The 15,165-nt window shown below is 36.3% G+C and overlaps 1 protein-coding gene across 2 annotated transcripts in view; it reads left to right on the plus strand.

Annotated features, from left to right (window-relative positions):
- The first annotated feature begins 4,517 nt into the window (after positions 1-4,517).
- PIK3C2A (phosphatidylinositol-4-phosphate 3-kinase catalytic subunit type 2 alpha) overlaps positions 4,518-15,165 on the plus strand; it is a 41,880-nt gene continuing 31,232 nt past the window's right edge. The window contains exons 1-3 of one of the 2 annotated variants that reach the window (XM_019474536.1): positions 4,518-5,690; positions 11,510-11,616; positions 13,346-13,503. In XM_019474536.1, coding sequence (XP_019330081.1) covers positions 4,581-5,690; positions 11,510-11,616; positions 13,346-13,503 — 1,375 coding nt within the window. In that variant the 5' untranslated portion in view covers positions 4,518-4,580. The remainder of the gene's footprint in view (positions 5,691-11,509; positions 11,617-13,345; positions 13,504-15,165) is intronic. The other variant, XM_009288776.1, reaches the window with a different exon arrangement.

Consider the following 15,165-nt stretch of genomic DNA (forward strand, 5'->3'; position numbering starts at 1 on the left):
GTGCAACAAATCTTGAGTAGAGAAGAATGTTAACACGTACATGAGCAGATGGTGAGATTACCTCTGCTTAAGGTAACAGGGTTTATTTCTAATAAAGTCATCCCTTGTTCATTAAGATAGGAAACTAATTTAGATTTTGGGAGTCTTTGTCCGGGTAGAGATGTAATATCCTGTATTGATTCTCCTGAGGTTTCTCACCAGAAACCTATAAATTCCTTATTAGAAAAAAAATTCCTTCATGGTTCAATTTTATGTATTTGCTAGAGTAGTGCATATGTAAATATATTTTGGTTTTTATGTAAGCCTCTGTAAGTGAAAATCTGGTTTAATTTCCATTCCATGTAGAGGCTTTGATCTGAAGGAGATGGTCAGACATCTTGCTGTTTCTTGGTTCTTGATATTAATAAAGTTTTGTTGCTGCATTTTTTTTAAAAAGAGCGTTTTACTCCTTTGAAATAATGAGCAATACTCAAGTAAATAAAATTACGTAGCAATACACAGGTACTTGACTGAGCAAATTAACTTTATATTCTAAACACATTTATTCAAAATTGCCACAAAGGAAGCGTTGGTCTTTGGCTCCAGTCTAGCAGAGTTTCCCTGAGAAAGAGGTCTGCAGACTCATGTCTGATCAGATCTGGTCAAATACTTAAAAGAAAATATCGCTTAAAGTTAACTAAGTCTCACTGCAAGAGACAGATTACCTTTCGTCAAGGCCATAGATAAATCGGGTGGTTGAGATTTTTAGACGTGCTTTTAAGTGTAGCAGGCAGTATTGGTGAGTTACTGCTAGGGCAGTGTAAATATGGTGACTTTGTATGAAGTATGAATGTGTCCATTTAATTTCAAATTTAGGGGAGAAATAAGTGGTGTAGGAAACTGCTTTATCGCTTTCAAATTTGTTATAATTCCTTCAGTTGCTTCTAGTTTTCCTTTTTAAAAAAAAAATAGAAGTATTTGACCCATTCTTTAAGTGTTTGGAAAGAGAGCTGTGCTCTTGAAGGTGAACAGATTGACAGTTGAAAACTGATTATTGTTACTTAAAATAGTGTGCAGCAGTTGAGATGAGAACAATCCTGACTCTAAGGATTACTTCTAGGTCTTCCGATGACTTCCAGTTGTTGCAAACTTCTCATGAATTCCTACGGTATGGTCAGTAATGGTTCAGGTATCTGTTCTTCCTGTTTCTGGGATTTGAATTGAAACATTCTTGAGTGTTTGAGAGGCATTCCCTGCTGATAGATGGTCCAAATGGAACTTGCCCTTCTCTTTAAATGTTGGAGAAGTTTAAATTCTGCTCACTCTCTGCCTTTGAACTTAGATGGCTATGAAGTCAGAAGTTCAAAGTGAAGCTAAACTGATGTGAAGCTAAACTGATGTGAAAATGTTAACTGATGCATTGTAGTTAGCATTTAAAAGAAGGTCTATCTTTATTTTAATCATGCTTATGCCTAGGGAGCTTTTCTTCTGATGTTTTATCATGTGAATTTACTGCTTAAAACTGGCGTGCAGGATAAAGTTTTGCTAAAACTATTGCTATTTTATCAGATTTTTAATCAGTTTTTAACTTCAAACTGTTTGAAAACTGCAGTCTGCTTATAAAATTTGACAGAAATTTATACACTGATTTGGCTTTACAGTTTCCCAAGGGCAGGTCTTAAATACAGCGATCAAATTAAGTGTATGGATGCTGATGAGACTGTCTTGCAAAAATAAAATTCAACTTTTCAGATAACCACTAATAACAATATTCTTCTGTCTTGAATACTAGAAGTCACTGGATTTGTCAGTGCAAGTGTGAAATTGTACACTGACAAAAATGCAGCACTGTAATGTGAAATTGTAAAATAAACAAGCAATTATTGAGCATTTGGGATTCCCTAGATGTTACAAATGAATGTGCTGCAGTAGCTGTGCCCCATCTTTCTGAGTGCTGGGGAATGTAAGTTTATCTGCAGTTGTGACTTTGTGGAATAGTGACTTCTTGTGAGTAGGAGACTGCTTGGTGAGTATGGAGGTCAAAGCTGTCAATGTCAGCAGAAAAATAAGGCTTCCTACTTTTTTTAAGGAGCCAGAGTTGTTTATATATAGTTACTTTGAAGACCATATAATCTTGATATTTTTTCCTTAAGAAAAATCACTTGCTGCCGTAATTATCAAGCAGCACCATAATGCATTGATAATTTTCAAAGTTGTAACCCAAACAGTTCTGAATAGTCTCAGAAAGTATGATCCTATTTTAGTTTTTCAAATAAAATTCGGGCAAAAAAATCCTACTGCTACTTAGAATCCTTAGGCAACAGCAAGACTGAAAACTGCACTTAACTCATGCTGCTGCTTCTTGGAAAAAAACAAGTGGGAATTATTAAGAGGACTTCGTAAGTCAGGGTGTTCTTGCATCTGAAAATTTGACATAGCAATTTTAGCCAGCCGTAAGTTAATAAAGACATTAAAACCTGCTTGGATATCTAGGCAGTCTGAGCAGTTGGTGTAAAGTTTGTTAGACTTCTCATTAGGTTATCTGTGGCTCATAGGCTTAGACTGTCTAAAAAATATTCAGTACATCTTTAGGAGAAGGTTTAGAATGACTGTCCTGCTAACAGGAGGATAGTAAATAACCGAATGGCACTGAAGGCCACAGCTGTGCTGTAAATGGGACCAGGGACCTGCACTGTCTATAAAGGAACCCAGCAAAAAAGTTTGGGTGGTTTTTTTAATCAATTCCCTGATCAAGTTCAACACTCAGCTGTGCAAATAGGCAGTAGATAGGACAGGACTTGTTTCTGATGGCAAGAGTTGTGGCTTTAATGAATGTCAAACTCTACAGCTTAATATATTGTATGGAAAAGGATCTGGTGTCTGCTTTTTTCTGTAGACTTCACCTGTGTTGAATATCATCGCGTGGCATGGATACATACTAGTAACCTCCAAAGCTCCTCCTTAAGACTTTATTCCCCAGGACTTTAGTTGTGTGGTTTTCAGGGTTTTATAACTTTGTTAGTCTGTCACTGTTTCAGTCTTTCTGAAGACAACATCTTTCATTTAAATCTTGTCTTGGTACCTGTAACTTTAGTTTTGGTTTAATCTTGCTTTGTGAAGTGTTTCACCTGAATTTGTTTTCAGACTTAGCTGAAATGTATAGAATCTCTTATAAAGATGTCTGTCCTTTACAATATAAGCCACTGAAATGAAGTAGATAAAACAAAGGCTTGGCCAGAGTCTTAAAGAATTTAAAGAATCTGTTAGAAATCTGTTAAGAATCTTGCTGTCTATGTGGTGAGTCCACAGAAGTACAGTAAGTTTGTTTAAAGCACATATCTCTGATCTAATTCAAGGAAAAAAAATCTAATGGGTATGAATAGCAAGGCAACATAAAGACAGACTTTTGAGTTATCTACATTATTTGCTGCAGAGAACTCTCCTAATTTGTAGATTGTTACATGACTTAAACCCATGATGATTTACATCTAAAGGACTCGTCTAGTTCAGTGAAACTGTGTTTTAATGAGGATTGCTGTTTATGTAACTCTCCTACCGGAAACTCATTATTCATGATTTTTATCTTGCTACTTGATATGCATGCTAGCTGTTGCTAGAAGACATCTTATCTCCTGGACTCAACTCTAACCTGTCTAAGCTGTAGAATAAAGTAGAAATAATACTGAAAAATAACAGTTCTTGTGGTAATCTCTTGTAAGATCATTTTAATAGAGGCATAGATATCGTGGTGAATATGGGAAGTTGTATAATAGTACTGAGTACAAGATTAGAATTAGAGAAATGTAAGATGTCGTTTTCTTGGTGGTGGCCTTAAGCAAAAGTGAGCTTTCAGAGTTTCTTCCCTTACATAGTAGTGAATGACACTTCCTTTAAGGGGCTGTTAAAGGGATTGCTTAATGAGCAGATGTATTTAAATAGCTTATTTTGCTTGTCCAAGAAATAGCATTTCATAAGCATTATTTCTCTTGTTAAGAGGATAAAGTACAATGATATTTTCCAAAGGAAGGGAGGTCCTTCAGCATCATTATGACCATCATAATCATGGTACAGCAGTTTGATAGGTCTATTGGGTTTTTTAATATATTGAAGTAAACTGGAAGTCCTCTTGATAATGTGCTTTATCAATGCTAGATATTTGTATAGTCTTTCGAATGATTTCTACTTCTGACATTGAACCAGGCTAAGCATGCAGAATTACTCAAATCTGAAAACAGTTAGGTACCTGAATGTAGCTTTTGTCTTAGGTTTAGTGGTGCAAAAAGAAACCAAGTACTTACTCTACCTACTGGTAAGTACTAGTAAGAAAAATAAATGGGTCTCACATAATTCAAAGGCGGTGAATTTAATTGTGTGGTGTCTCTCAAGTTTGACTCAAAAAAAAAAAAAAAAATTCTCTTTAAAACTTTGTCCTGGGTTTCTGAAGGACATGTGCAACCTTGTCAGTTGGTGATGTTTGACTTAGTTCTCCACGTATGATTTCTTTTATGCGTTTCTAATGTTTCATTTCCTTTCCAGATCTGCTAAATCTGTTCCAAAGCCAAGGGTAGACAGCCAGTACGAGGGAAGTGTTGCTTCTTTAAATGGACATCTGCTCTTGCGGTATGGCCCAGATATCCAGTAGCAATGGATTTAAACAGCGCTCTTCACCTTCTTTGGCAGCTGCCAGGTCAAAAGATGTGGACAAAGAGGAGGCGCTGCAGATGGAAGCTGAGGCATTAGCTAAGATGCAGAAAGAAAGAGTTGTAGCTGGTAATAAACAAACTTTTCATTCTTTAAGCGGCACCAGACAAAAAGCACAGACTCATAACAAACAGGACCATGATCTCATGGTGTTTCCAGAGTCTGATGCCAAGAGCATGGAAGATAAACTAAGTACCATTGACATAGAGAAGCTTACTCATGCTGAACTAGAGAAACTGCTGCTGGATGACAGTTTTGAATCTAGTAAAGTACCTACGTTACCAGTGAGTCCTATTTTGAGCCCATCTGTGTCTTCACAATTTTATCTTGGGCCTATGGGTCAGAGAAGACAGTGGATGCCTGGGATACCAGCACCTGTGACATGCACTTTACCTCCTATTTACCCCTCAGCTGCTTACACAAAACAGACTGGTATATTTCAAAATGGATTCCATCCAAATATGTCTTCCTATTACTCCAGAGAACCTATTTATCTTGGTCTTCCAAGGCAGTCACAATACATTTCATACCCATTGGCAGCTACTACACCGTTCCATCCACAAGGAAGCCTACCTATATATCCTCCAGTACTTACACCAGAAATGGCAAAAGTATTTGACAAAATTGCAAGCACCTCAGAATTTCTGAAAAATGGGAAGTCAAGCACGGACTTAGAAATGACTGCTATAAAGTCTGCAGTTTCTAACCTGCCAGCCTCGGAAAGCTGCAGGGATGTTAGTAAATTTGATTGGTTAGATTTGGATCCTCTAAGTAAACCAAAAGTGGATACTGTGGAGACTTTAAATAAGGCGGAGAATGATGGAGAGAGGGCTTCAAGTATGACTGCTGAAGATCCATGGGATGCTGTGCTCTTAGAAGAAAAGCTGTTAGTAACTTGTCATCTGGAAAGAAAAGTTAATGGGAAATCTTCTGGAGCAACAGTTACAAGGAGCCAGTCCTTAAACATGCGAACGACTCAACTTGCAAAGTTACAGGGCCAAACATCACAGGTATGTAAATTGGTATTTTAAATTGCAGTATAATAGTAAAGATTAATCACAGTATTTAAAGACACTTTAAGGTCTGGATTTGTTTGTTGAATATTACTTCACTTGAGCAGTGTCCAAATAATGTGATGTTACTGGTGTGTGTATGTATGTGTTAGTGATATTCAGAAAATTGAATATTACTACTGAACTAAATCCCAAAGTAACTCTGGCCTTGTGTAATCTTTCCACATTTACTGAGGAAACTGCTGTTTTTCAACACACTACAAAAAGAAATGGAAATAATCTTTATCAATATGATTTAAATACTTATTTGTTCTAAATATTTAAATTAATGAGCAATTCACATGGTACTACAAAATAACAAGATGGCGAGTTAGACACTGAAAGCTTTATTTCAGCAGCCTTTTCTCAGATTTTGAAAAAATCTTTTTTTCCCCTTATATTTGAACCTGTCTGCTTTTTTTTTTAAAAAAAAAAAAGGTAGAATAGAAAGGTGGCATAGTCAAAACTCTTTTCTGCTCTCCCAGTATCACTTGCAGTCTTTCATAGGACCACTGTAATTCTCTTTTGTAGGTAGAAATCTTTCCTTCTGTGCAGGAATGCTAGAGAAATCATAACCGAACCTCTGGGTTATACTGTCCTGGAAGGTGGGATGCCTGTTGGGTCACAAACCCTGTACTTCCATTCTGGAAGAAGGAAAGCTATCTTTGTGTGATGTTACTTTTATCAGGCAGGGCAAAAGGGTGATTTCTGCTCTAGGATCAGGATTGCTTTCATCAAAATTTCAAGACAAAAATGTCAACAGAGACTTTAGTTATGACACTCATCTTTTTGGACACTGAGCACATGCAGTTTGTATCAAAACTAAACTGTACAGCAGATGATCAATAGGGTAGCAATCTCATCTGGTTAATTATGCCCCCATAAGTACATCCTACTCTTTTCCAAGTCCAGTAAATGACTGTAGATTATTTAACTTTTCCTATCTTTTAAAATTTTTTCTGTGATAATTCCATCATAAAACGAGACATTACGTTTTAAAATATTAGTCACCTCACTAGAAAGTGAATATGAATACTTCTGTAGTTTTTGGTAGAGAGAGTACAAAGACTGAAGGACGTCTTCAGTGGAAAAGACAACACCCTGGCAAGGGTGATAGTGGCAGGAAAAATGTTATTTCTAGAAACTGGTTACAGGGGCCAAAGTAAAAGATTCATTTGCCTTGGAGACTTTGGATTGCAGCTGGTTTGAATCTTATCTGTTGTCTTTCTAGGTGTTTTGAATAGGCTAGGGACATGCCATAAAAAAACAACTGTTATCAGTCAAGGATATTTTCCAAATTGCTCCTTAATTCTTCCCTCCCCCCTCGAACTGGGGGAGGTTTTTTTTCTCAGAAAAAGGCTTTGGCTTAAAGGGCTGTCTAAATTTCCATTGAAGTGAAATTTTTGGCCCCTCATTTGAAGGATTTCCTGTTTTTCTGGGCTAGTTGTCAGTACTCTGGCAAAAGTTTAATAGAAGGCCAGTGGAGAAGGAGCAAAAAAAACCCCTAAACCCCAAAAAATCCTTTACCTTTGTTTTTAAGGGATCGCATTTTTAACATTACATGTGTGAAGACCTTGGGTCTAACTTCATTTTATTTTTTTTCTATTCACTGTTGAGCTGAGATATGTGGGCTCACTTATTTCCTAGTATTTGGAGAGGCGTGTAAATTTGGGCTCTACAGCAGTTTGCTTCTTCAGTTTGTCATGTTATCTAGTGATGTGTTTGTCAGTCTTCCAGTGATGTTTGGTTTGTTGTAATGTAACTATTGACTAGAATAGCTAGACTGTATAGGACCAGTGCTTCTGAGGTGTTGTCTGTAGAAAGTAATATTTGACTGTTGCTGAATGAAATCTGTTTTTATAAATTCCAGGGGTGTTTTTCAAGAATGCAGGATTTAAAAGGGTCTTTCCTGTTCATCAGGTCCAATCCCATGCTATTTGCAGATCACGTGTTAACTGATTCATCAAATGCTCAAGCTCTGCCTTCACATGTGGTCTTTTCTTCCTGCTACTTTTGATTTAGAGGCTGTTTCAGGCCCTCACTGTCCTCATCAGTCATCTGATTTTCAGCAGAAATGCATTCATAACTAGCTCTTAGCAAATGTCGTTCTTAACAGGATGGAACAGCAGGTATTTAAGATAAAGAACCATTTTGACGCTAACCTTAACATGTTATAAGAGACAGTGGCTTTCTGTCAGCTTTCATTGCAAGCTCTGTGTGATAGCTTTTCTTTCCTGTCACTCTTTTTCTGAAGATGGCTTATGAGAATTTTAGTTATCTATGAGAGCACAGTGTACCGTGTGTTCTTGTACAGTGGCATAAATAAACCCTCATTACAAGTAGGGGCATACTTGATATGTTAATTGACTACAGGATTGATATGTGCTGTTATGATGCCATCGTGAATAAAGCAAATGCAATAAAAGTGTATCTGACTTTCTTAAGCCATCATCTTTTTCAAACAAATTCTTAGTTTATAGCAGACTCCTGCAGTGAATGCCCAATTGAAGGTTCGAGATTTACTTTCCACTTGTGTTCCTCCAGTGGGTGGTTAACTAGTTTTGGCATAATACTCCAGGTTCTAGTCTGTATTATAAAGTTAACTGATGATACAAGACTGTAAATTATCAGCAGGGGTGTCTCTGCTGCTTGTGCTGAGTTGTTAAGGAAGATAATAAATAGATCTAAAGAAGAGTCTCTAAAATGGATATCCTTTCAACATAACCTGTGGCTTTTGCTTTATCTTTTGCCCATCCTGTGCTGCTACTTTATTTTCTAGTTTAAATAATTTTCCATCTGGTATAGTAGGAAGCTGAGTTATTTAGCCTCTATTTCTGGCAGTTCTCTTGTATTTTATCCCATTTACCAGGTATGTTTCCTTCAAAGTATATTCTGAAGTCTTGCATCCTAACTAGTCTAGATCACTTTTTCCCCCTGAATAACTCAGTCTCACTGCCCCTTTAAACAAAACTATTAGTAACAATTTCTAGTCATATATTTTGATTCTATCATACTATATTTAATCCCTTGAATCAATAGATTGCTTTGAGTTTTACCTCATATTTGATGAAGTATCTGTACATTCAGTATTCCCCTTTAAATACTTCAGTGTTTGTCACTGCCTCTGCTTTCAGAAAGGAGAAAATCATCGTTTTGTCCTATTCTAGGTGTTGTCTTCTCTACCTTTCCTCTCCACAGAGCTGAAGAGTCTTGTGGCTTTATATACTCATGGGACTTAATTTAACTTGACTTTTGGTAACTTGCTGGGCTTTGGGTTTGTTTTTTTATTAGGAGTAATTGTATTTGCAGACCACTTCTATTTTTGCAGGCTGTGCTGATATGAACTATTTATCTAGTTTGGCCTGAAGTCCTTTCTTACAAGTTGTTTCCTGTTTGACTGGTGCCTTTGCACCTCCTAGATTTGCTCATCTAGAAGTTAAAGAAATTCAAATCCTACTTGTTGCTCAAAACCCTAATTATCTGAGTCCAGTGGATTTTAAATAGATTTCTTAGTTTATCAAAGCTTGTCTTCCTGAAATTATCTTCCAAAAAGTGATCAAAAATTAGTATTCAAATTCAACTAAAAAAGCAGGGAGGTATTTAATGTTCTTAATTTTTCACCAGGAGGTAATTTCCAGCAATACATATTTGAATTAACATTAGGTTTCTCTCCTTAGCCAAATGTGGCTCTGGGGTCAACTATGGGTAACCAAATAAACCTTTTTTTGCTTTGCTCATTACATTAGTCAGGGTAAACAATAAATTCTAAGCTTGCATGTGTAGAAATGCCTTGTTCCCTAAACTCCTTTGAATTTAACAGCAGAATAACTTGCAAATTTTGCTGTAAATACCTCAAAAGTGTCACATAGTGGCATAAAGTGGCAATGTTGCATCACTGGTGTTACTTTATTTTAAGTAATCCCCTTGTGTATTGCTTTTATACTCTGGTTAGAGTTGCAAAGTGCTTTGAGTACTTACTTGTAGCATTACTTAACTTCTTTAAAAAGAGTTCTTGATTTGAAATGATTAAGTTTTCTCTATTTAAGAAGCTGGCTATACAAATGTTGAGTATTGTGTTGAGTGCTCACCAGCAGTTAGTTGAATCTTTATCAAAGGTGTTTACCTTTCACTTGGTATGTTAACTTCCTGTTTCCTTGTATGATTTTCTTGTTTTGTTATTGTGTAATTGCTTAAAGAATACATTTACTAGATACAATTGCACAGGTTTGTCAGCAGGTCTTGTGCAGTTGCCCAAACGTATTTTTGTGATACAACTTGTCTGAAATGTTAGAATGGAAGAACCTTTTTAAATTTAAGGTATTATACGTGCTCCTGAATCTCATTCCAGGTTTTGTGACTTTACAGCTTCCTGCTCTAATTGCTTCCTATGGTATGGCTAACCCCCAGTTATATAGAATTTATGCTTTTGAACTGATCAGTGTTCATGAAACCAGTATTTTAGCTGAAGTAACTAGGTTTAAATGCAATTCAAGTGGCAATTATGGGTTGTGTATATTATCCCTTCTAAGTTTATGCTATACTGCTTAAGTTATTTGAGCAAAAAAGTTCTAAAAGGAAAAGACCTGACAGTCCCTAGCTCTGCATGTTACAGATTTGAGCCCTTTTCTGAGACAGTCTAATTTGACTATATTGTCTGATATACTCTAATGAAATTAGATGCTCAGCTAACTTTGTCAGCTAATAATAAATAACCCACATACTAGTTAAGTAGTTGTTCACTATTTCAAGTATGAATGAATTGTGATGACTTTCAGAAAACTATAGCGCAGTCTGCTTTTCTTTTTCTGGACTTCTGGGTAGATTAAAGGTTTCTGTAAGCATTGTAAAAGCTCTGGATGTAAAATTTAACTGATCAGAAGGTTTTATCCTCTGTGCGCAATGACCCTAGGTTGGACATGAGCAAACTCTTCAAGATCAACTTATGAAACTCCAGCCAGATACTCCCTGGAATGAGTGCTTCAGGCTAGTGGTGGCTGTTAGACTACAGACGACTGAGTTCCACCTCAACCCCACTGGTTGTTCAGCTGCTGTTTGCATACGCTAGCATTTGTATGGCTGTATTGTGAATTGGATCAGAAACAGATATGGATTAGAAACTGCTGCAGTTTTGTTTGTGATTTTTTTGGAGTTTATTAGATTTTGTTGTTTGAAACTGCAGTTCTCTTTTTAGCAATTATTTTTTAGATTGGATACTTCAAAGATTGTGGTTTATATTTTTGGCAGCTGGCGGGTACATATGGCATAAGGGATTAAAACAGCAGTAATTTGATACCACGAGATTAGTTCTGAGTTTAGTGTTCTGAATGCTACTTCCTTCCAGTGTACAATTTATCTTTTCCTGCTTTGTAGGAAAAGGTAGTCATGGGCAGAACTGATGTGTAATGGTTCTTTCTGGGACTATACTGAAGGCTGAATTGCAGAAGTAGAGGAAAAAACACTGTCTGTCTTCCTCCTCTGGTTCAGCAAAATCTAGCCAAATTCTAATGCAACAGGTCACTGCTGAGAGCTCAGGAACTGTTGTGCTTGCAACTTAATCTTAACTGATAATGATGCTGTCAAATTACCTTCTGTAAAGGAGTCACTAGTCCAGTGAATCTTTACTTTTCAAATTAGTAATGATATATATTCTTCTCCTTATAGAAGTAGACATAAAACTAATAGTAAACCTCAGACTCCTGAAAATCTATCATCTACACCTGGCTTTGCTGGATATAGGAATATGTTTGCAGCTATTTAAATACTGTATTATCTTTGAGTTGCAGAAAGACAATGGGACCACTGGCGTGCTGACAGAAAACGTGCTTCTCCAAGAAATTGAAGGGCAGAATCAAGAACTGTCAGCTTTTTCTCAAGCAGTTATGAAGTAAGAAATTACTGAACACAAATTAGCTGTCAGAAGAAAAAAATAAAGCTAAATAACTCATTTTCAGTTAAGTTGACAGGGCCAGTCCTACACTTTTTTGCTTGATGGGGTAGAATTCAGTATGTCTCCTTTTCCCTTTTTCTTATCCCAGTTTTCCCTGGTTTTGTCTTGTTTTTTTTCAAGAATGCAACAGAATTGTTAAGGTGCTCAGTACTAAGCTTTTTGAATTATCATAGCTCCTCTTTATTCTTTTGGTCCTGTGACTTTCCTCTCACTTTTTTCCTTTTTTGTATTCCTTTTTATCCTCAAACTATTTTCCTGTATTTCCATATATCTGTATCTCCTTCTATATATTTTTTTATACAATTTCTTTTGAAAGAATTTAAAGTCTTTTTCTCCGTTGATGCACCTCACTAAATCCTGTCACTCAATGACTTTCTAACTCTTAAATGCTGTCATTTTTATTGTTTCCACAACTGGAATTCTGTAACAAATAAAACCTTCAAACTTGTTCCTGCTTTGATCAGGTGGTGAAGTTTCTTAAAGGCCATACCAAAGAAGATGGGACTTGATAACCCAGAATGCTCCTTCTATTTTCTTGCTTACTGCCACAATTTAATGAGATTTTTTTTTTGCTTTCTTCCTAGAGCAGACAAACTAAGAGTCTTGCCTCTTTTCCTCTCTAGATCAAAATCCAAGAACTAATAGGGGAAATAGAGATCTTTGAATCTGAAGGGTAACAGCTACTTTTTAAAACAGGAATGTTTATGAAATGAAAAGCAAACTCCATAAAACCAGTGAGAAGTCATATACCTGTGAAACTTACTGATGAGCAACATCAAGACAAAGCTCACATAAAATAGGCTTGTTGCAACAGTTTTTAGTTAAATCTAATTGTTGCCCTTTCTTTCAAGAACCAGTGCTTAAAGTGCTGATGGACTTTTGACTGGACAACTCTTGCTAGAGGGATTCCTTTTTTTCCCGTTCATGCTATTGTCAGGAATCAAGATGATGAAATAGATGACCATTATAGATGAGTTCTGTTCTTAATCTCCTATAATACTACTATAATGTTGGCAGAAGGTTAAGGTTAAATTATTTTATCTTTGATAGCTGCTTTTTATTTTCTGCTATTTATCAAAGTACTGTCTATTCATTACTAGGTGAATGTTTCATACCGTTTGTGTCCTAAAGAAAAGCTTTTCCTTTAATTCAGTCCTCTTTCTCAACTTCCACAACTTGGAATAACTATCTTCTACATAGTATCTAAGTTAAAGTTAGACGTCTGAAAATTAAAACATGTCAAGAGTTTTGTGGTGTTTTGTACATAAAAGAAATGACCCTTTTTTTTAAACTGGTTTTTAGCAAATGCCATGGATTAGCTCTTTTAAAACTGTTTTAGAGCTTAGCTTCTACAGAAGCTGTGTATGTCCTGTACGTGTTGACCTATTAAACATTTTAAGCTATATGGAAGACCTATTAAATATTTTAAGCTATATGGAAAACCTGCCTAATTATAAGCTAGGTTTTTTCATCTCTACTACTTGTATAATTATTGTGGGCAGTGTTCTGTTGAGAGTAGAAAAATTAAATGGTGTTTTGTACCTACAATTTAGGTAAAGAGCAAAAGGTAGTCTTTACTGTTCTGGCTTGTGGTTATTACTATGTTATTTTGCTTTAGTCTTAGACTTACCCATTGCAATGTTTCATAAACCTTCTCTACTTTCAGATTGAGGACCAAATTTCCTTATGCTAATTGGCAAACAAATCCAGGCTTTGTGCTGAGTCCAATCATGCTGCAAAGAAATATAAGTGGGGAGAATGCCAGTATCAAGGTTTCTATAGAAATTGAAGAATTCCAGCAACCAGTAACTTTCACGTGTGATGGTATGTTTTTCTGCTTTTTAAATTGGAGTTTGCTTGTAAGACTTAGAATGGTGGGTTAAGACTGTACACTCAGTCTAGGCCAATGGCTTTCAGTTTTTGTAATCCCTGGGTCTCAGGTGTGCAGATTGCTTGTGGGGAATGTGGAAAAGGTAAGTGAAGAAAGAACCTAATTCTGGGTCAGTGCCTCCATCAGAAAATATTTAGCTGACAAAGTGAAACTTTTTTTTTTAAAAAGGAAAGCCAAGCAAACCAGAAGCACTATTCTATCCACTGCTGAGAATGTTAAAAGAGTTTTTCAGGAGTTTGACCTACTTTATGGTAATTGAGGGGATGACAACACCAGGACTGAGATTCTTAACTTTTAATTTATTTTTTTTATTTCAACACTCTAACATGTGTTTAAATAAACTCTTGCAGGCTATCTGAAAATTCAGACAAATTGCTTTTGGGAAATAAGAATAAACACTGAAATTATCAATTACTTGACTTCAATATATGCTTATGAACACAAACACTAAAATAATACTGTCACGATGTGCCACAACTATCTGGCCCAGTTTTGTGGGTAACCAGGAGTATTAGTTTGGTGTGGAACTTCTAGGTTTGCCTTGTTCTTATACATAAATTCACATTCTCTGTGCAGTCAAGACTGCACAGCACGTTTGTATTAAAGGCTGTAACTCTGGGTGCTGTCAACTTCTGGCAGTTCTTGGTGATAAAATAACTGATAATAAATTACCTCAGAAGCAACTTACTTTTTAGCCTCTAAACTGCTGTAGTCTCTTAGGCCTTGTGAGGGTTCCCATTCCCAGACTGTGTCACCTGGTAGTGGATCTGTGCTGTGGTGGCTTTTTTATCATTTGGTTCTCTATCTGTAACAGTGTAGATGCTTTAGAGTTGGTTGTTCTCAAAAGATACGAAGTTGCTTTATTACTCACTTAAACTAGCTGCTCTGTTGGAAAACAAGCTCTCCATACGTAAGTGTTTTCATTCTATATTTGTTAATTTGCTCAGCCTTATAGTTATTCTGCTGTGATTTAATACTCTTTTGTTAAGAAATGAGGTGGACTGTAAGTGTAGCTTAGGAAGGGTTTCTGCTCTTCATCCTTAAGACTACACTTTCCTAATATTACAGGATTAATCCTTTCCTACAAAAGGCTTTGGTAGCGTAAGCAAAACGTTATGGCTTCAGCCCTTTATTTCTAGAAGTTTTGTGAATACCTTGGAATGTGTTTTGCATTCTAGCCCTGCGTATCTTATTCTTTGTGCTTTCTGCTCTCTTCCTTTTTCTGATGCTGAAAGTAATCACAGTTAACTACTTGTCTTCCATAACTAGTGAAAGATAGGTATCCGTAGCTTATACGTGACTAGTAATAGGCGTATTTAAAGTTATTCTCTTCCTTTAATTCGTTCTGTTCTTGGTCAAATTGTTGCATACCTTAGCATCCTAATGCTAGAACTACTTCAGTATGGCTTTCAGTCCTGCTCAGAAGGGACTGCAGCCTTTCAGTGTTCTGACAACTCGATGTGTAGAAAAGACCCAGGAGGGAAACAGATGAACTTTAGAGCTTATTTGGGTATACCTATTCATTTTGCATTTGTTTATTAGACTTTACATGGAAGTACAAGTCTACCTGAGCAATCACTGCGTGTCAGTAAGAA

Source organism: Aptenodytes forsteri, unplaced genomic scaffold (assembly GCF_000699145.1).
Source record: "Aptenodytes forsteri isolate BGI_AS27 unplaced genomic scaffold, ASM69914v1 Scaffold8, whole genome shotgun sequence".
In the NCBI taxonomy this organism is placed as follows: Eukaryota; Metazoa; Chordata; class Aves; order Sphenisciformes; family Spheniscidae; genus Aptenodytes; species Aptenodytes forsteri.